This window comes from Brachyhypopomus gauderio, chromosome 20 (assembly GCF_052324685.1).
Source record: "Brachyhypopomus gauderio isolate BG-103 chromosome 20, BGAUD_0.2, whole genome shotgun sequence".
In the NCBI taxonomy this organism is placed as follows: Eukaryota; Metazoa; Chordata; class Actinopteri; order Gymnotiformes; family Hypopomidae; genus Brachyhypopomus; species Brachyhypopomus gauderio.
The window spans coordinates 13,709,258-13,731,237 of record NC_135230.1 but is presented as its reverse complement, the minus strand read 5'-3'; the positions used below and the strand labels follow the sequence as shown (position 1 = coordinate 13,731,237).

General features: G+C 45.7%; 1 protein-coding gene across 2 annotated transcripts in view; it reads left to right on the top strand.

Moving 5' to 3' along the window:
* LOC143484019 (rho GTPase-activating protein 6-like) overlaps window positions 1-21,980 on the top strand; it is a 71,365-nt gene that overhangs the window by 24,297 nt on the left and 25,088 nt on the right. Inside the window, exon 1 of one of the 2 annotated variants that reach the window (XM_076982447.1) lies at window positions 8,641-8,996. The exons of the other annotated variant lie outside the window; for it this stretch is intronic. Coding sequence (XP_076838562.1) covers window positions 8,955-8,996 — 42 coding nt within the window. The 5' untranslated portion in view covers window positions 8,641-8,954. Of the gene's footprint in view, window positions 1-8,640; window positions 8,997-21,980 lie in introns of those variants that run through there. 2 annotated transcript variants of the gene reach the window in all.

Below are 21,980 nucleotides of genomic sequence, written 5' to 3'. Positions count from 1 at the left end.
AATCAACTCCCCAAGAGCCGGGGCAGGCCGGACACACGGCTTCTTCACTCTCCTCCTCTGTCTCCGTCTGTCTCGCCTCTCAACCACGGAGACTCTCCTGCTGGAAAACAAACAAAACGAACAAGCCAGCCAACCAACAGAAGTCAGGCCATTGTCTGTTTGACTTCATTACTGGGGAAAAACCAAAGGAAACGGCTTCATTTAAAGCTCATTCATCATATTCACCAAACACACACGGACATGAGAACCCCGAGTGCGTCTTTTATCGCATCATGAGCTGGCAGTGACGAGAGCGGCTCGCTTGCCGTGATGTCATCGCCGTGTTCTCGGCCTCCATCTGTTCCACCGTAACGATGATGTGATGAATTGAGAACGACAGCGCTACAGGTTTTTGTTCTTTCCCGTTTCACGTTTTTTGTTGCTTTTATTCTTCTAGGAACCTCAGAGTTGGCAGACGTGGTTACCAGAGCCTGCTGTTTAGAATCGTGTAAATATTTGGGTGTGTAGCTCGTAGAGAGCTCCGCTGCAGGCGCGCTCGTGGGGCTGAGGTGTGCGGCAGCGCGCTGACACAGAGCGACACGCAGACGGGCCTTCACATCCAAACACTGGAGCGTTTCAAGGCCCAGACGGTGGCGCTAACGTCCGGAGCTCTTCGTTTATTTGTGCTGCCGCGTTGTGTACGCAGATGGACTTTGTGGGAGATTACAAGCATGTTGTAATGACCGAACATTGCCGTCTGTAGGGTAAAATGACCTGGATGGGAGAGAGAGTGAGAGAGAGAGAGAGAGAGAGAGAGAGAGAGAGAGAGAGAGAGAGAGAGAGAAAGAGAGAGAGAGAAGCAGCAGTAGTAGTAGTAGTTCCACCCCTCCCTGCTATCCTCTGATGTCCGAGTCCGCCTTTATTTGTTCAGCATACCGGGCATTTCCACTACATTCCCACAGCGTTGCTTTGCTGGGCTCTTATCTGTTAGCCTGGCCTGACCCAGAAGCAATGTGTCAGAGCGTGGACCTGAGAATGCCGGGTTACTTCCAATTCAAAGCCTGTATTCAGTTACAGATTACCTACTTCAAATCCTTAACAAATAATGTAATCTGAAGGATTATAGTAAGGAATTTTGACCGCACTGCCTTATTTGAGAAGCTGAATTATTTTCCATACAGTGTACTTAACTATAAAAGGTAATGTTTCACTTCCACTCATGTCTCTTGAAGCTTTACAATTGTCAGCAAGTCACTGTAAAAATGATTTGTTGCTTTAACTTGAAAATTTAAGGGCCCCAGCTGCCTCCAAATTTTGAGAGTTCATTGAAATTTAACAGAATAATAATTGCCGCTGTGCTTACTACACGAAGTTCATTGAAATCAAAATGTTAATTCAGCCAGAGCACTTATTTTTTCAAGTTAAAACAATAAAACATTTTTCACTGTGGAGTGTGTCACAACTCAAGCGTTATTTCAGCTCCAAAGGGCAACAGTAGCGCATGCAGAGAAGATGAGAGGTGGAGAGTACTGAGTACTGATGTCCTACTGAGTACTGACGTCCTACTGAGTACTGACGTCCTACTGAGTACTGACCTTCTGATCTACCCTCTCCAGCCATGCCCAGGTGCCCTCTTTGCCCTGTGCCCTGCTCCCACAGCTCTGCTGTATTAGCATGCCAGCCAGAGATAGCATATGACTTCCTCAAGCGTCCTGTGTCGAGGTCTAAATGCTTATATCTCCGAGGTTCACTTGGGGAGTAACACTGCAGTTGGAGCCTACAATACCAGTATCATCGCTCTGACATGGATTGAAAACCTGGCGTTCATCATAAGACATTTACATTGACAATATCAACACCCAGAACTTTCATTCTAGTTACCTTATACTTAGCCTGATTGTGTGATTTATTTGTAACTTGTGTATTCGTCTGTATAATTTGTTTTTGTGTAAATTGTGTGTTAACGGGCCGCCCAATGGAGGATGGGTTCCCTTCTGAGTCTTGGTCCTCCCAAGGTTTCTTCCTATTCCCCACCATCTAGGGCAGGGGTGCCCACAGTTTTCAGCTTGCGAGCTACTTATAAGATGACCAAGTCAGAAAGATCTACCGGGGTGGCGGCGAACGTAATTTGTTGAGCGCGGCGAACGTAATTTGTTGAGTGGATTGCAGATTGGCTACCGTGAATGTCAATCAAAATACAAGGTCATCTACTACTATTTTATGTGACGCGATCTACGCACATTCCTTCGCGATCGACCGACACTTGATCGACGTAATGAGCACCCCTGATCTAGGGAGTTTTTCCTTGCCACTGTCGCCTTTGGCTTGCTCATTAGGGATTTGGACCCATAGTATTGTTAACTGTCACGTTGTGGGGGGGCCCCCTGCCGGTCGCCCCTGTCTACAGCGGCAGCTGTCCTGTTTTGGTCACATGATGTTCGTCCCTCAGGTGGTCGGGACCCGTGATCCGTCTCACCTGAGGGTCGTTTGTTTGTCTATATATGTCTTGTCTTTGTACCAGTTGACTGCTGGTTATTATTTCCTTCATCTGGAACAATGTCACGGGTTTTTGGTTTGCGCACTTTCTATTAAACCATCCTCTTTCCCTGAGACTTGGCGTGATCGCTTCCTTTTTAGTTGCTCACCCTGCCCGTCACATTAACCTTGCAAATCCTGTAAAGCGCTTTGTGACAACATGTGTTGTGAAAAGCGCTATACAAATATATTTGATTTGATTTGATTTGATTTATATCAGCTTCTTCAAATTACATACATAACACTTGGCAAGGTGTGTGGCTACCTCTGTATTAATTTACTAATGTCTATATGTAAACAAATGATGGATATACACTTTTATAGGCTCATTAAGCCAGAGCAGTCCCCATATAGGAAAACTCACAAGCGTTTGTTTGAACAGTCATAGTCAAACTTAAGCTCCAATAATGACATAGGAACGAGACGTCATACTATGGTCGAGTACGAGGTGAGGTCAGGCACTAGCGCTGGGTGAGAAGGTCTGGCTTGCAGTTGATGTTCTGGACCATCCCAGAGCTGCTCAGTGGGGTTGAGCTCAGGTTCTCTGAGAAGGTCACTGGAGCTCCTACACATCAAACATGTCTGTGCAGGTCTTTATTGACCTCACATTGTGCACAGGACCACAGTAATGCTGGGTCTTCCCCAAATTGTTAGCGAAAATGGTGTAATTGTCGGAATGGTGTAATTAATAATAAATAATCCCAAACCATTAATCACGGCTCCACCAACTTTTACCGTCATCATGCATTCCTGTAGGTAACGTTCTCCCGACGTCCTACAAACCCACATTTTTGAAGACAGTGAGTTGTGACTCATCCCTCTGTGGAACACATTTCTGCCACTTCGTAGCGCGGTGTTGGCGTGCTTCACGCCCCCTTCAGACAACACGGCACGTTGCTCATTGATCACGTGCCTGCGTGAAGCCGCGTCGGCCGCCGAGACCCATCTCACGGAGCTCCACGTGCGCCGATCCGGGGAACGCTTCCGCAGAAACGTGTAGAAGACTCAATATTCAAAACTATGGCGAAACACACAAGGTCTCCAGAGAAACAGGGTGTAAATATCAATAATCGATAATCAATCATTTAATGAAAAGCTTTTCTTATTTACAACTCCTCCGTCACCCCTCATAAATCAGAGCTCACCAAAAGTTTGATGATCTTCACTAGCGCGGGTGATGGAACGGCAGCGCCATGGCAACAGGCTGCGTCTCATAGAACATTAGCGTGGGAGGCAGTGCACTCGTGCAGGCAAACGCTCCGGGGTTCAAACCAGTCACGACGCCCTCCTCCGCGTCCTCCACGTGCCATGGTGCTACGCCTCACCTGGGTCAGCCCCCCCGACTTCCCTGACCTGCCAATCAAATTTCTAGTGTGAATGAACATATTGGACCTATTTGCTGTGAATTCTGCTGTGCAGGGAACACTGTGGACTCCATGGGCTGAGGCTGGCGAGATGGCCGTTGATCTGAAGAATCACGACGGCGGTTGTTTACGTGTAAGGGACAGTGATTTCCTTTCTCAAGGGATCGCGACTGACGAGAAGCATTTATTTATTTATGTGTTATTTATTTATTTTTTTGTTGTCTTTCGATGCAACGTGAGTTAGCCTTTAATGCTGCGTTATATAAAACGTCGGCTTACGTGCGCAATATTTATGACAGCTATGAAAATCACTTCTGATCGGTGTGTGTGAACACTCACAACTGCGCAACTCTCTCATTGAAGATAATTCCCATTGGGACCACGACATCACATGGCTGGCTTATCTGATGCGTCTTATCTGACATCCTTAGGAAAACTAAGTCACGCTTCCGATTCTGCATGACAACACGAGAAATAGGACATGTAGATGAACATGTGATAGATGTGATATCTTAGTAGTAAATCTTGCTGTGCTGCGATCTGTAATGGGTTGCTTGAGGTGACAGTATCTGAGCTCTACGCTACAGCATTGAGCCTGGACCTCATCTGAAGAACCTGACGGTTCTGTACATCCTGTGTACCTGTGAGGTCCAGAAACAAACCCGTATTGCATCGGTGGGTTAACAATCGACCCCCTGAAGTCATTTAGACAAGTAACAGCATATGACACACAATGGAGTTGCTGTTAACACTTCGTTGCTAGTTCATTTGTACACAATCCCTGCCAGCGTGAAAGTAAACTACCATTCAGCCCATTGGCTTATTCCTAAAGGAGAATGAGTCACAGCTGATGGGTGCAAGTAGCATTTGTCAATGTGTAAACATAAATGTTTCCGTTCACTAAAACGCATTTACAATGGAGATGTTATTATGAATTGTCTGTAGGAGTTTGCTCTGATGCTCCTGTCACAACCAAATCCCCAGTGTTTCTCTTCTCACACACTCAAAAAAGAGAAGTGGCTAGTTTCACTCAATGACATTCTCTGTCACAACTGCCATGTCACAATAGGACTCGTACTGTCATTCTGTTTACAAACGTGCTCACGTCGTAAACGCTGGCGTCTCACGTCTGTGCTGCGCCCGTGCTCCTCTCGCGCCGACGGCACGGCGGGTCCTGAGCGGAACCGCACCGCTCGCCTGTGGCCTCGTGGACGATAGGCTCAATAAAAGAGTGCTTTTCCCCTTTCACCCGACGTGAGCGCATTCCCCAGGACTGAGATCACCTCTCGCCACTTTTCTCTGCTCCTCCCGCGCTTGCGTGTTCTCCCCCACCCCTTCACCCCTCCACCCCTCCACTCCTCCACTCCTCCACCCCTCCACCCCTCCACTCCTCCACCCCTCCACCCCTCCACTCCTCCTCCCCTCCTCCCCCCCACCCCTCCACCCCTCCACTCCTCCACCCCTCCTCCCCTCCTCCCCCCCACCCCCCCACCCCTCCACTCCTCCACCGCTCCACCCCTCCACTCCTCCACCCCTCCACCCCTCCACTCCTCCACCCCTCCACCCCTCCACTCCTCCACCCCTCCACTCCTCCTCCCCCCCACCCCTCCACCCCTCCACTCCTCCACCGCTCCACCCCTCCACTCCTCCACCCCTCATCCCCTCCTCCCCCCCACCCCTCCACTCCTCCACCCCTCCACCCCTCCACTCCTCCTCCCCTCCTCCCCCCCACCCCTCCACCCCTCCACTCCTCCACCGCTCCACCCCTCCACTCCTCCACCCCTCCACCCCTCCACCCCTCCACTCCTCCTCCCCTCCTCCCCCCCTCTCGCAAATCCGTCCTGGTTTCTTGTAATGGAAGCGGGGCTATAAATGCACTCAATGTCACGTGGCTGAGGCGAAGGGTTTGGTGAGAGGAAAAAAAAAAACCCAAAAAACAAAAACATATTTGGTGGGACTTTGGTTTTATGGTCTCGTCTTACGGTGTTTTTTGGTGTTTTCTGTGGTGCCACATGAAACTCCTTAGCTCACAGAAAACAATGAATAGCGGATGGAGGGAAAGATGTCCTACAGTGTCTGCAGCCTACAGCTTGAGCAGCAAGGCTTCAGCAGACCAACAAACGAGAGAACAGCTGAGACATCTTTAGGATAGCGTGTAGTGTATATATCACACGTTCCACCTTGAAGAGACTAAAGTAGTTTGCTGAGCTGTCTGGCAGGATTTCATTAAGTCTTTGATGAGTCTGTGACAGAGGTTGTAGTGCGTGACAGTAAGATGTCTTAAAAGAACATTTGCAAACTTTTGCAGTTTTAATACTGCATTCAGCGAAGCATGTGACACTTGCCCCCCCCCTGATGAGCATTGCTGTTTGGGGCTCTTTCCTGACCTATGACCCATATCTTTCCACCTCCTCTCCGCCAGCACCGGGAGGCGGTCCACTCGCACACAGCCACCACACGGGAGATAAGTGACTCCGTCGTGATGCGCCACATCTGGACGTTCTGGAAAGTTCCGTGGCGGGCCGTATACGCAATAGGACCGCCGTCGCCGCCGACTCCTGCTATTGGACGGGCGGGAGAGGAGGGTGTGCTCCAGACTCCGCTGCTCTGACCCAGCTCCATTTTAGGAGACACCGGCCTCCTCCTCGCTGACGGACACAGGAGCAGCTCCTTACCACCAAATCTTAACCTCGATCTTATAAGTCAAGTCAGGCCTACATCTCAAAGGACCTCAAGAGAGACATGTCGGCAGTGCCTGTCTCACCACTAGTTCCTAGTTACTCTTACCTAAGAGATACAGGAGTCATACAGCTTCTCTCACGGCTGTTAGAATTACGCTTAACGTTTCCCAGGCTGGTTAACGGTAAGGTGGAAAAGGGCCTTAGTACCCTTAGCTGCTGGTATGTGTACTCACTCCCCTGATATCAACCTCACGTTTACTGCCAGAGCTGGTTGTAAACCGCCATGTTTTCTTTTATTCGCCTCAGAAAAAAAGAGGGCGAAATGCGTCACGTCTCCTTTTGTTGCGGAGGTTTGGACAGGCAGCGCGGTGGCGGGAAACTGCCAAGGGTCCCGCGAGAAAAGCCCCCGTGTGTTCTGAGAGGACAAGACTGCACAGCTGTCTCGTAAAAACCCTGGCCCAAGAACTTGATGGAGAGGACGCGCTTGGAAATGGCTGCTACTGGCGTTCGGGGCTGGTAACAAGCGTGTCCATTCTGCTGTACGCTCGTGCGTGTTCACAAGTAAACCCCAATGCATGCTGTGAATACATACATAAGAACAGTGCGATAATAAAATTGTTAATATGTTATTATCGTGTAATGTACAGTATAGCTACAGCATATATACATTCATCACAGGTACACCTTAGATGCCTTAGATACTCCGCATTGCTGGGGTCACGATTGTTTTCAGCGTGAACTTGGCCCACATGTGCTTCCCTAACACACAGCAAACGTTGGTTTTGATTAACTCGTGTCAATATAAATCTGGAGCCTCCATTATAAACAGCTCCAGGGAGGCCGTTCTCAGAACCCCCCCCTGATCCTCTCTGGGCAAATGCGCTCCAGCTCTCCTCCAGATTAGTAAACGCTACAACTCAGTCGAGACCTCTGATCTCAAGGCGTGAGAAGAGGCAAAGTTGCTATCTGTGCATTTTCTGATTTTGCTGGATGACATCTGATAAAATACAATTTGGCATCCCATGGAACATTAATACAAAGGCATTTGCGCTGCAAACCAATCGGATATCACTTCATATCAATCTTGCTTGCTCATTGGATCATACCAGTGTTATCCAGGCGATAGATTAACCTACAGTGACATAACAGTTGGAAGAAAACTCAAAAGTAGACACAACTATTTTTGCAGTCAAAATTCAACTTCTCAGCCTCCATAGAACTGGTCAGTGGGTTGATATATGATGGTTGTAGGATTCTGATTATTCTGTTTTATTCACTGTGTATGACAGTAGCATTTCATGTTCATTAGAATAATAAAACCACAAGCCAATTGGGTTGTTTAATTATGTTTTACATGCTAAGCACCTCATGGAACTGGACTGCAAATCACATAATCACTCACTCACATTTAGAGTGAGAATAAAATATTCTACAAGGAGGAACGTGCTTAAACAGCTTTGGTTCTTCAGATCAATGGCACCATCTTTTTTTAACTGAACTTTTGCTGAATGTATAACACCCCAGTTTAATGTCACACTGACACGTTTCTCCGCATCTGTACATGTAAGCTAGTTTCAACTAAAGATCCAGTGCATGACCTGTAAAAGCCTCAGAATCATGATAAAAATTATACTTTTTCAATTCTAGTAATAAAGATGCCCAGCCCATTCCTAACACATGTATCATCGCTGTATCGTCTCATCTCGATTTTTTTGGCGCCTTAGTGACGAACGACATGTACAGTCACATCTTTTCAGATAAGCATGTTTCTCTTCCAGTATGCGTTAAGTGCCCACCCCACTGTGTGTGTTTATATTTATATATACATGTAAACACACACAGTCAGGTACACACACACACACACACACACACACACACACACAGATACACACACAGGTACACACGCACACACACTCACGCACACATACTCACCTACACACACCCACACACACACATACACACACACACACACACACACACCCACACACACTCACTCTCTTCGGGAGCGTCCTTCGCGGAGCTCCGCCTATGGCTCTTCTGAGCTTCCTCTGCTGCTCTCAGCAAGTTCAGCTGAGCATCGCAGGATCCGCGCGCGCGACAGACAGAGCGCAGAGTGACACGGCCGGTAGAATAACGCGTTGTGCCACAGAACATGGATCTAGAGCTACAAGCACGTCGCTTGTCGTTAAGGCTACTCCACATGCATGTCTGAAAGGCTTTGCGCACCTGATCTACTACACCCCCCCCCCCCCCCCCCATCCCGCAGTTTGCATTGATGCCAAGCCAACATCACAGGACGCCTCGCGTGCCTTTACGTCTTTTTTGGAGTTTGGTTAGTTCGTCTGCGTCCGTCTTCTCGCTTTTTTGAGTCTTCTATGTGGATTTCCGCGAAGAAATGGGAGACTCCGTGTTCTTCGACAGACACATTTCTTACCTTGTGAGTATTTTTAATTGACTGAAAATAATAACTGAAATTGCGGTTTACGTTGTAGAGCTGCAACTGTCAAATCAATAAAGCTTCGGCCGCAATTTGGTGGATGTTAAAAAAATATTTACAAGACAACAAGACATCTCAGAGATATTGCATCTAAGCTTTGTTTGCCCCACCGATGAGTTGTAATACCCCACCAAAAGGCAGCGTGTCTGTTTCCTGTGAGGAAATTGGTTTGACAGAACACGCGCATATTTCGTATTCGGCGCCAGGCTGTTCATACTTTGTGTACTGACTTGTGGTTAACTTCAGGAACCGTGTTTTAATGTGCGAAAGGAAGCGGCCGGTCCATCCGCATTTCATCTTGTGCGATGTCTGTGTTGTTTGTGTACGGCGCAGTAAAGTGAAAGGTTCACCCGAAATAGGCTCGTCTGCTTTCCTGAACTAACCACGCGCACCTTATGACTCCGTGTTGTCTCGAGCGGACGACAAGACAACAAATAAGAGACAAGATAAGAAATGATTGTTGTTTCTACTTGTTGCTCTTTCTCTTTTTCAGCCATTCAGCATCCACCCCGCGTACAGTCCCTCTCCCTTCGTCTCCTTTCCGCCACACACACACACACACACACACACACACACACACACACACACACACACACACACACACACACACACACACACACAAACGCGCACGCACACACACACACACGCACACACACACGCACGCACGCACGCACGCACACATAACCTTGCAAACGCACACCATGCCGTCCTCCCTATGTGTTGATCCTTAACTGATTATGAAGGCATGCGTCCGAGCCTGTAAAACCTAAATCAAAATGGTACCACAGCACACGTGGAATACATATCTGCATGCTTTGGCCTATCTTTGTCTTGGAGAGATAATTTTCTCCCTCTAAATTATTCATCCTCCACATTTGTTTCCCATAAATAAAGTCTGTTGGCTTCCTGGCCTGAGACTGATGAAGTATTCTTCCTTTTCTTTCTGACTCCCAGATTCATCTGTAACACATCTAGAGACTGCTTTTCTACTACAGCCTGACCCAAAGCCAGACCCCTCGCCTGCTAATCCTACTTGTGAAACTGATCTTAGATCAGCCTGTATCAATGTTATGCCAGTGAGCCTTTAGTTCGGGCCAGGCCTCCATAGTGAGAACAGATCATGTGTGTAATCACATCTACTCAGACTGGTCTGCAGAGGTGGAACAGAGGAACGTGGTGGTTCAGTCCCACTGCATGTTTGGAGGGGGCGTGGCTTGGACAGGATCGTAAATCTCAAAGTGCTTACGTGAATACCTTGGGGCACACATTTTCACTGCTACTGATATACAGTGTGTTTGTCCCAGCTACTGTTGGATGGTGATCCCATTTAACACTCGCTGTAGTGTTAAGGTGTGAGACTTGTGAAAGCTCGCTCACACACATGTAATGCTTCTCCCAGCTAATGCTAATACAGCTAATAACCCCCGACCAATATTTTGCCTGCTTGTCAAGCATACATCATGAACGCCTTTAAACTTTTCCCACCTTAATGCAGCACAGGCTTTCAGAAATTCAGTTCCTATTGGTGATATTGGTGACAGTGGTGATTCAGGAATAAGACTCTGGATTTTCAGATGTTTCATTAGTAATTGCTTTTTTTTTTTTTTTTTTTAACTTTAATGCCTTGCTCTGTGTACCATATGTGTTCAATAAGAACCAGTGAACCCAAACGCAGACGTAAGACTAGCACACGCAGGTTAAAGACGTTGCATTCAACCTGCCTCCAGTGCAGCGCCATTAACTTACACTGTTTCATAAGCGAACATTTTATATTGCTATGACCGCCATTTTATATATTTCCATGACAACTAATTTCTGTCACTCTTTGTGACCTTTGTATTTGAATGGATTTCCATTTCCTTTGGTTTTCCTTGTGAGGTGAGACGTTGTGCTTGACTATATTTCTCATAGAAGGGTCCTTCACTTGAACCATATTTATTTCAAATGAGATGAGTTATAGGTGTTGTAGTCTTCTGGTGTATGTCTCAGCTGTGATTGTCTAAGTGGTGATTTATCAAACATCATACATAATTAAGATCCCCGGGACCCCTACATGATGGTCCTTCATGAAGCATCATGCGAAATGTGGGATATGATTATTGGTAATATCTTGATAATACATTTTAAAACAAGGCAATGGTCTCTTCTCACTGCCCTGTAATCATCATCTGATTAGTCCTCAATATATCACATACATTGTTCAGATGTTAGTAGAGTTGAATTGCTTTGTTATGACTTTTTCCTGACTCATTCAAGTTCGCTAGAGTGTTTTTCATAGCCAAAAGACATTATCTCTTTCTTTTGATTTACTTGGAAGCAGTTTGAAGCCTTATCTCATGGAAATGGAACGTGCAACCAAAATAAAGGGCATGTGTTTGAATGCAAGTACATGAGTTTGTGTGTGTGTGTGTGTATGTTTGTGTGTGTGCTGGGGAACGTGGCTAGTGTGTTAGAACTGTTTGCCTAACATACGAGTGGCGCATTCCAGAGTGACGTGCCGTATTAAGATAACTGAGAAGAAACAGGTTTTCTGGTGATAGGGAGGTTTTGGTACGAGCGCTACTGCAGACGTTTGTGTCCTGACTGGCTGTGGTGGATTGTGAAAGTGCTTTTACAGTGGGTTGCAGACCTAGGCCATTCCAGCACTCAGTTGATAGCAAGGCAGACCAACACCAAAGGGATAGGAACTGCACAAGAGATAAAAGATAAAAGTTCTCTAGGCTAAGGCGAGAGGAACGCAGTGCAACTATAGCACATCCGGAATGAGTTTTTCACCTTTTAAAATACACTCATGATTGATGCAGAGTGATGTAATGTTGTTTTGCAATGACTCTGACAGCTGTGCAATTGAAAATATGCAGAGCGCAACAGCACATCTTTGGAAAGTTGGAGTCAACACAGTCCCTGACAACATTATGATCGTTTTGACAATTCGACATTATTTTGAGTGTTATGAACATACACGTCAGATATTTGACATCCAATTCTGATTTCAGTACAAGGCAACAGCTTCAGTAATTCGCCAGAGATGACAGGGATTTCCCAAACGCTTCTGTATTAGGTTGGGGAGGGGCAGTTGGGGCACGATCTGCCGTGTACGATGCTCAGTTCAGGGTGACTACGCAACGCCCTTTATAATCAGAGTATAAGGGTAAGACTGAGCAGATCGGTAAGGTGTGAGCGGGTGAAGGTGGGGTTCGCCATGGCGACGTCTGTTTTCCTTTGGACTTCTTTGGTGGGAGGCTCATGACATTCGAGTTTATCACTGTAGTAACTGTGAATTCTTCAGGATTGGACGGGGGGGGGGGGAGAGAAAAGAAAAGGCGTGAGAGGTCTAAAAAAAGAAAGGCAGAATGTCAGTAGGCCACTAAAAAACCGTTGCCTTCTTGGGAAGAAGAGGAGCGTTCTGCGATCCTCCGTCCATCTTCGGGCTGTTCATAATCTCAAGCTTTTCGCCTTTGCAGGCCGAGTGGTTCCTTTCCTACAGGTGGTTCGCTTTCGCGTGCTGTCTAGTCTTGGAACGTGCAGGAAAAGAGGAACGGTCTGCTTCCTTGTCCTGGACGTCTCCTGGACTACAGAGCTTCCCTGGTTAACTCTGGAGCTTTGTCTGTTTTGTGTTACTCTGTGTCTTCTGCTGACTGCACGGTGGGCCACAGCAAGCCGCGTATCAGTTTCGGAGCAATGCTTCTGTGGTGAGGACCCAGAGGAACTGGTGATCTGTGCCTGGGAAACCATACAGTTTTCTTTGGCTCACGCTGCCACGGTCACAGTTTGAAAATGAAGCAAAGCAAAACCGAAAAATTACTTGGGAAAGAAATGAGCGCCTGAGAAGAATCTCAGAGACATCTGTATCTCTGATTAAACTTTCTCTTCATGGTGGGTCTCCTGCTCACAAAGAGCTGATAAAGAAAGAGAGAAGGGGACTGATCTGGATGTGATTACTCCAGACAAAACACTGGAAAACTCCAGGCTATGAATAGCTACCATATCGTTATTATTTTGTTTTGATGGGACTTCCTTATATCTGTGAGGCTCAAAGCACATTGTGTTGATGTGAACGTAATTGTGAGCTGATGATTGTCCAATAAATTACAGGGCAAGGGATTCACGATTCAGACTCACACGCCGACCCTTTGAGAATACAAATGAGAAATCTAGGTGTGAAGTGTTGAACTCGGTGGCGTCCTGAACATGCTTCTGGGTGTCGATAGTCAGTCTTGGATCCAGACGCCGAGTGTGTTCTCTGATCGGGGGATTATATTCACATAAGCTTCTCGCTATTAGTGCTCGTATAAACAGAATCCTTTAGTTTGTCATTTCTCTGGCGGGATTTGCTGCGCGAATAGCCTGGATTCCAGGTTACTGGTTGGAGGGATATGGAGAGAGAGAGAGAGGGAGAGCGAGAGAGAGAAAGAGAGAGAGAGAAAGAGACAGAAGAGAGAGTGCTTGCTCTTAGGTTGCCAGAGCATAAACTTTTCATCCATCATGTAGTCAGCCATGTGGCTTGGTTTTTGCCTTGCAGTGACGCTCGAAGCATTCCAGGACCCTCGGTCCCAGTACCTCAGTGGATTAGACAGCACTTCAGCCACTAGCGTCGTGTGCTTGGTTAACCTTCACACTCACGGCCCCTTCAGAGAGGAGCTGGTTTGCCGAGATGGAACACCAGTGTGTATGCTCCGATGTGCTCATGAGGTCAAGGCCTAACACTTTCTGTCATGGATGCCGAAGTTAAGCTAAAAGAGCAATTTATACTAGTGAGTAGCACACAATGGCTCAGCCCCATAAACCAAATGTAGAATTAGGTCCATTTTTTTCAAACCTCTATCTGTTGGTTGACAGGGCCAATTAAAGAAATCCAGTTTGCATGTAATTTGTCCATTAAATTAGTCCCAGATAGATTCCCGTAATCCCACATTTTAAAGTGTATCACCTTACAAAATCTGTTCCTGCTACACAACTTTACTGAGACTCTTACCACTGCTGTGGCAGCTAGGGGAGTCCTGCCCTGTCCCGACACGTTCACCTGCAATGTGGCTTCTCCTCAGAACGCATACTGACCCCAGCAGACAGCTCAGTGACAGCTCGACAGGCCTGCCAGCAGAGACAAGTCAGGAATTCCTCCCGTTATTCGAGGAGCGGGTCTTCCCGTACCTGCTGCGGTCTGCTTGCGCACCCCTTCCTGTGTGTGGCAGCACGTGCACTTTCACCCCGTCTCCAGACGTGCCCAGCTGGTGCCCAACGGCTGTTTGCTTTTCTCTGTCTCTCCCCTTTGCAAACAGGCTGGTTCCAGACCAGAAGGAGGCCCTTTTCCTTGGGGGCTGCCCACGGACGTTTTAGCTGCGATTGCAGCCGCTCCACTGCTGGGAAAAGCATGGACCATCTGGAAATGCCTCAAAGGCTGGTGTGACAAGACGGGCAGTCTTGGAAAGGCAGAGAAAGAAACGGTTATATCTCCAACCTTGTTATAGTCTGGGCTCATTTGAAGATGATAATGTTAATAGCATCTTAACTTCTACATTCAGAGCAACAGTTGCTATGTCATTTGAAGAATATACTGAAGAAGAGTTCTGGAGCTTTTGGGAAGATGCCCTGGTTAACGTGTTTTTGATTTGTGCACTTACCGAAAATATCATGCTGAGTTTGGCTTTATAAGGATGCCAGGCAGAGTTGATTAGTGTTTGCTTTGTGAAGTATTAATTAACGTATCTGTGTGCTTAAAGATGCCCTGCTGTATCTAATTGTCTATACTGGCATGACACTGCACATTACAACATGTCCACTGGTGATCTGGAGCGCTATTTAAAGCTGTTTAATTCCCACAAGTCTTAGCACATCAGTAAAAACGTGCAAGCTGTGGTGCCTTTATAGACTTTCCCATAAATATTTTAACAAGCAAGACAGATTTTGTTATTTAAATGCCATTGTAAAGATTGAACCATTCACGTAGTCTTGATGCTAAAACCTTTCAGAATGGTGTTTCATTAGATTTTTCGTGCATTTGTAATTTTCAGACCATCCAGTATCTTAAGGTCAAGAGGTCAAATGCCAAATCAGTTGGGGCCAAATACCAGACCGTCATTCTTGTCATTCTGTTACCACTCTCAGGATGTTTTACTGTCATCGACACACGTGCAGCGCACACACAGTGACATTTTATATGAATTTTTGTTACAGAATTAGAAACAGCCATCCAGTTTCAGCCGGTTCTGACAAGTAATTTGAAATTTTAACCATATTTGGAAATCTGGTATCAAACAGCTTTTGCAGATGTTAATGTACAGGAGCACTGCGGCGGGAGAGTCTGTTGAAATGGATGCAGCTCCGATTTTTGTCGAGCGGAGCATGTGCCGTTGTGTAACTTGTTTAGTTAATGATAAACAGTGAAGTCTTACAGTGGAACCACATCCTGGAGCTAACCACGAAAATCAGTCACAGCGACTTTCTTTCTTTCTTTCTTTCTATCTTTCTTTCTTCTGCTGCTGAAATATTACTTATTATTTTGCCTTCCTGCTGTTGTAAACAAATGGCAAAAAGAAAGAAATATTAGCACCCTGCGGTACAACTTCGTCATGTAAGTAGGTCACCGTTACATGACACAACACAGCTTGCTGACCTGACCACTTAGCGCCCGGCCTCGTTCCAGGATTCATGGGAATGTTTTAAGATGAGCCGTGCACAGAGATGATTGTTTTTTTTTTTAATGATCTGCACATGTATGTGTTTATTAAAGAGTGATGGAAGCTTGCTCTTGTCAGCTGTGTGTGTGTGTACCAGAGATGGATCTTTGTAGCTGTTCTGATTATGTTGGCCTTTATGCCGAGGTCTCACCAGAGAAAGACATTCTTTGTTTGACTGGAAGAGGGTTGCACAAGCTACTGATGTGAAACCAGTTTTGTTTCTTGCTGCTTAAGGTGAGACATGTAAACTGTCTCTTGAGACTAGCGTATTGGGGCAACATCTGCTGATGAAAATACACATGCGACAGTTATGGATGATTTATACTTTCATGATTTCTTGCCAGACCCTTTCATTGTTTATTCATACATGGATTTTTCTGAGAAGACGTCTGTAAAGCTTTTTTTTTACGATGTTCTGGGTGTAGCCAGGCACGTGTAAGCCCTATTATCTCCTTTGCAGTTTTATAGGTGGTTTTTACATGTTTTTGCAAAATCTTGGAGCTCTGGAGTTGAACCTCTAATGATCAGTTATCTAACCCTAACTATCATTGTACTACATCATATTGCATTTAAGCCATGATGACATAATTCTTCCCAACTGTGGGTTATAGGTACGAGAACTCGTTATTGTCACCTCAAAATCTTCTTTGATCGTCTCCTACAGAGCCACAAAGAGCTTCAAAACACCTAAAAGTTTCTTTTTTCTGGGACAACATGATGGATCCTAAAATGGCTACAGTTAATTTCCTGTCTTTTAACAGTGCAACCTGTCATTCATTGTCCGTCTGGCGTGCTGTCACTTGTCATTGACTCCAGATGTACACAACAAAGGTCAAAGGGCAAGTTAGGCATTAGATAACAAGCAAAGCAAAGAGGTATATTCCATTCCAGGCTGTCTTTGCTGTCCTCCCTCGGTCTCTGCCTTATCTCTTTTGGGGAGCGTCTGTCTGCCGTCTGAGAGCGTCCAGCAGACCGTGAAGCTCCTCTGGTCCGGTTCAGCGGACTTCATCACTCTTCGTTCTGAGGAGGCTTTCAACCTCACCTCTCCGACCCCTCTGTCTCGTTAGCTTGGCTAATCCATGTTAGGTCAGGTGAAGGAAAGAGAACACATATAATTATATTATCCGTCAGCACTGACATTTCTGAACCTGCCATGGCTTCTCAGGATGAAGACACCAAGATGCCTTTAAGTGAGCAAGCCCCAAACAAATTTCAAATTTAACAATTTAAGTAATTTTTTTAGGAATTTTGTAGTTTTAGTAATTTAACAATTACTAAGGTTTATTCTTAAGCTTCGTAAAACCAGCCTTTCTTTAAAAAATGTGCCTCTTCTAGATTTGAGAACATTAAGAGAAAAACTTTGTTTGTTGACCTCTGTGTTAATCATCATTTCTGTCTTGAACTGTAAACTGTAAAATGTAGTCAGTTGAATTGCATCCCTTGGCTTGCATCATTCTACTTCAGTTAACATAAGTGTCAGATTCATAGGCGTGGAAGGCCTTGCCACTGTGCGCTAATAGGATTAGCAGAGCTTAGTTGGTGGGCTTAAGTAAAAGCTCCCAGGTAGTTTGAGGAAACAGTTTGTAAATCTGACCTCAGGTCAGTTGGTGCTTTTTTTTCTGGTTTTACCATAGATGGTTATAATATGGTTCTGGATCGGGGGAGCTGCTCTTGTGTAAGTGTGAAGAGGTCCCTTGACATGCTATCTTATACTGCATCACAAAGAACTGGCTCATCAGAAGTCAATTACTGGTGAAGCAAAACAGTTTGGAGAGACAGTGGGTCCTTCTCCTCAGTTCTCTGAGGGAGGGTTTAGCCTGGGCTGCACTAACACGCGTGACCTGTGTCAGACTTTCAAGAAGAGATGAGTTTGACTTGGAGGCGTCTCGGCTAAGAAAACATGACTGAGCTGTGCTGGGACTCACCACTCCATCTTTTCCCAAGCCAAGGTCAACAGCGGCCAGGAGACAAGGGCTTCAGTGACAGCCCGCGGATATTCTGAAGTGATGAACAGAGTACAGTCTCCCGCCTTCACTCGGCTCCAGGGAGCGGTGTGGTGATGTCATTCGCAAAGGTGGGACTTACGCTTTGGACTTACGCTTTGGGCATATCAGAGCGAGACTTAGTGTGCACATCCTCTTTTGTTTACGGATATATCGGTTTTCAGAAGCAACGAACTGATGTTGGTGCGTGCTGTAATCTTATTCACTCCTGCTTAAGAGAGAATAAGAAAGAGAGAGGAAGAGATGGAGAGAGAAAGATGTGTGAGGGGTTTTTAAATGTATTGGTGAGAAATTGATTTGGTTTTCCAGTGAAACGGAGTGATGGCAGGTGCTACCTTATAAAGACTGAGCTCACTCACTAATCACTGTCCCAGAAACCCTATTCGTGTGTTACCCATGTGGATCTTGGCTGAGGAATAAATGCAATGCTGAACCCCAGAGAAGGTTACCTGAAACAGGAAGTGGCGAACATATCTTGCCATACATACACTTAGAAAACATGAAGGGTTTCAAACTTTATTTACTTATTTATTTCTGAATAGGATTTCGGATAATAAGCTCAGGAAAGTCAAGGGTAGCAGGTTTCTCTGAACTGAGTGAAGGTATGAAAACAGCACATGGGAGTCACCCAACCATCACAAAGTGGTGACCTTTCTGCTCTCCAAAAGAAAATGTACAGTGTCATAAAGGGGCCACACATTCCAGTTCACGAGAAAGTGGCGTAACATTCTGTTCTGATCTGTAACACACGACTTGGGCAGATTCCCTTATCTTTATCTCGACGGCTCTCTCCACTTTATGGCTTATATCTCCCTGAGTGGTCTCTTAGGATAACTTAGCTCAATGGCTCTCGAACAACGAGTTAAACAAACACACGAGGGACTGAATGTTCAGCTTGCAAGAGTGTATTTAATCATGTGTGTGGGTTATCATGAAATCGGCTCCTGGTCCTTACCTGTGTGCAATACCACAGGTGCTGTTTCACATCCACAGATCATGTATGGTAGAGCCAATATTTGGGGTGCTTTGTACTGGCCTAAGCAAGCAACCACTCATGCCACTAGTCCCAATAAAGGTCAGACAGTCTTATCCGTGTATCTGTGCGGTGAGGCACCTGCTGGAGGTAAATCATGTGTGAAGCACGGGGGGGGGCCTCCATCCATAAAACGAAAGATCTCAATCTCACAGTCGCGCTGCACGTTGACCCACATGCACCTTGTCATCTATTTCCTTGCCAGCTCTTGCACTCGAGTGTGTTTACTCTCACTTCCGCTTCCTTTTCCTGCCTCGTGCTCAGAGAAGCTCAGCTGGACTGACCCACTGCTTAGCTGGTAGCACTCACACGTCTGTGTGCAGTGACTCACTGTTTTTTCCCTTCCTCCAGCAGTGACTGAGTTTGGGGTTTGGCTACCAGAAGGGCAATCTGTGTGTTCTAACCTAGCCTGCCACTTCTAGCCATGCGAAACACATTGAGGTTGTTTGGGATTTTGCTGTTTAATTGCCTGGCGTCGTATTGTAGAAAGTGACCTTCCCAGAATTCAATTCACCTGAACAGTGTGTGTTTAAGTCCGATTGCACATGGCCGAATGCTGTGAGAAGTAATTCCACACTGGCCCTTTGGTTTGTAGATGTGGGAACTCCCACTTCAGAATTACTACATCTGCACCGGACTTTGGGAGAACTAATGCCCAGTAGAGCAATTACCAGTCCGTCTGCCAAAATAGTGGAAAACAGCACCAAAAACCAGAGCTAATGTAGCCTGTGGGACAAGAAACCTGTGAATTTAAGGAAGAAATAGTTCTCGTGTTCCATGGGTTTATTAATGTGAGCTTGGAGATCTTCAGCTTCAAAGTTAATTTGAGAACCACACAAGTGCCAGAATTGGCCAACTGTGTAATCCTTTAATGAATAACGCTGTCTTGTGGCACCATAATGCAACTATATGTTAATTATAAGCCTTGGTATGAGTCTATGATCAATCCTCTTTTTTTACATTGTTATAGTGTATTAATAATCAAAGGAAAGTCCACTCAGCAGTGGAAAAGAGTTGTTCTTGGAAAGCCTTCCTGCTAGGGAGGCTGCTGCTCGTGATTAAAGGTAACGACGAGAAGGAAAGAAGCATTTTCTGCAGCTGTGGAAGCTCTGGGAAACAGCTGGAAGCATGCGTGATCAATCTCTTCTCTCTCCCCACCTTGGACCGCAGAGGTGGGAGAAACACGTTTTCTTGAAACTTGATAGAATAATGCATGCACGTATGTGTGTGTATATATCTAATGGTGTGTGTGTGTGTGTGTTGGGGGGGGGGGGGGTGCATGTATGTGTGTGTGTGTCGGTGGGGTGGGCGTTAAGAGTGAAAGACCTAGTTGAAGAAATTCCACTATTCTGTTGTTCGGGTGTTTGTGTGATTTTCACTCCTTTGTATCAGGCATTCAGATTAATCACAGAGTTGCTCATTGTGGATCTTACAGCAGACTGATCTCAGAACATACACCATGTGCCAACAAAAGCCTTCACCATCATCGCCCACCTCACAGTTTTTTGCTGCTGCTGATGATCTGAGATCAGTTGGCCATGTTCTTAAAGGCGCTCTTTCCTTGGTCACGCTTAGCCTGTCTATGCCATTTTCCTATAGGCAACCCCAGACTTTGGCATGTTCTCTGTGATCCCCGTTCCATTTAAACATGTAGGCATCGCACGGCCCACAGTGTTCTTTAAAGTGAGACCAGCCTAAGGGGCATCATTGTCACTACGATTGCTTGTTGCAGTGCACATAGCAAGGCAATGCAGTCCCTGTTGGTCGGGGTGAGAAACACTGTAGGTGGTGTGTGGACACTGCTGAAAGGGTTGTAAGACATATAGGCATAGGAAACACTTGTGCTGAAGTGTAGTCAGCACAGAACCTGTACTGGAACTCGTTTGTTGAGAGAGTCTCAAATGACATATGCCTTTATTTACTTAATTTTATAATTATTTTCTCTTTTTCTGCATTTGACGTTGTGTTGATGATGTCAATAGGAAACATGGAATGAAAAATGAAAATGTAATTTTGTTTTTCACCAGCTCAGGAACAATTTGATTACTGAAGACAAGCTGTGGCAGGTTGCTTCCTGTTTGTATCTTATAGGGAGGTGAGTCAGAGGTGTTGATTCTGAGGGTTGTTTTCAGTCAGGAAAGTCTGTTTAAACAAAAGTAGGTTTGCTTTGCTGATAATCAGCCAGCTGATATCTAAGCTATGGCCCTAAGATAACTATTACATCTTCACTTCCTGGTTACTTGTATTCGTTCTCTTTTACTTTGGAATTCAAGGTAGTGGTATCTGGGCAGTTGTAATCTGGATGGCTCCAATGGCTTGTGTGTTATATCAGAAAGTCTTTAGAGCGGTCCGAGCAGTCATGAACAGTGTGCAATTCATGTATGTACTTGAGAAAATCCAGTCACCCTGTGTTTTATTAAAAGTCTATATCACTTTCATTAATATTACATTATAGAAAATAATGTTTATTCTGCTCCAATATTTCACACATTTCTTTAAGATAAAGCTGTAATATTCAAACCTCCACAGGCAGTTCAGCGCTAAGGAACTTGATGCTAGGCTGTAGTGGCACGGCTGTAGCTTTCTACATCCAGTATGATTCTGACAGGTCAAATAAACCATGAAGTCTATTACAGGTGTGCGGGGCTGTGACCGGTTTGCTTTAGTTTGAAAGTGCGTCCTTCCAGATATTTTAGAGGATCCAGTTTTCTCTCACTACGCGATAGATTGAAGTGAAAAGTAGGAGTGAAGGTGGCTGATTCTCCGCTGACTGGCTGTCGGGACAGTATGATCTTATCAAGCGTGGATCGAGCACGTCGTGGCTGAGCTGATCACTGGAGAACTGTTTACCAAACATATTTGAATGGCTGTATCCAGGTCTCTGTTCAAACATGCTCTATGTGGTTCGGATTCACTGGAAAAAATGTCCCTGAAGAAGAACTGTTTCCACAGCGGTCGTTCTGCGTATCCAGGTGTTATTGTATTGCTTGGGGTTTAAGACTAGCGCCTCCATGGTCACGTGGTACCAGCAGCTCCCGTTCTGATACTAGTGCCTTCAGCAAACTGATGCAATGTTCACGTTTATATGAATAAACTCTAAGGTCAGAAAAGTGCACTTTTGTGCACCAGAAAGATTGGCAGGTGCATAAAAGACAGATAAGGTGAGGTGTTAGTAGTGATAGCACAGCAGTTTACAACATGTCTATAGTGT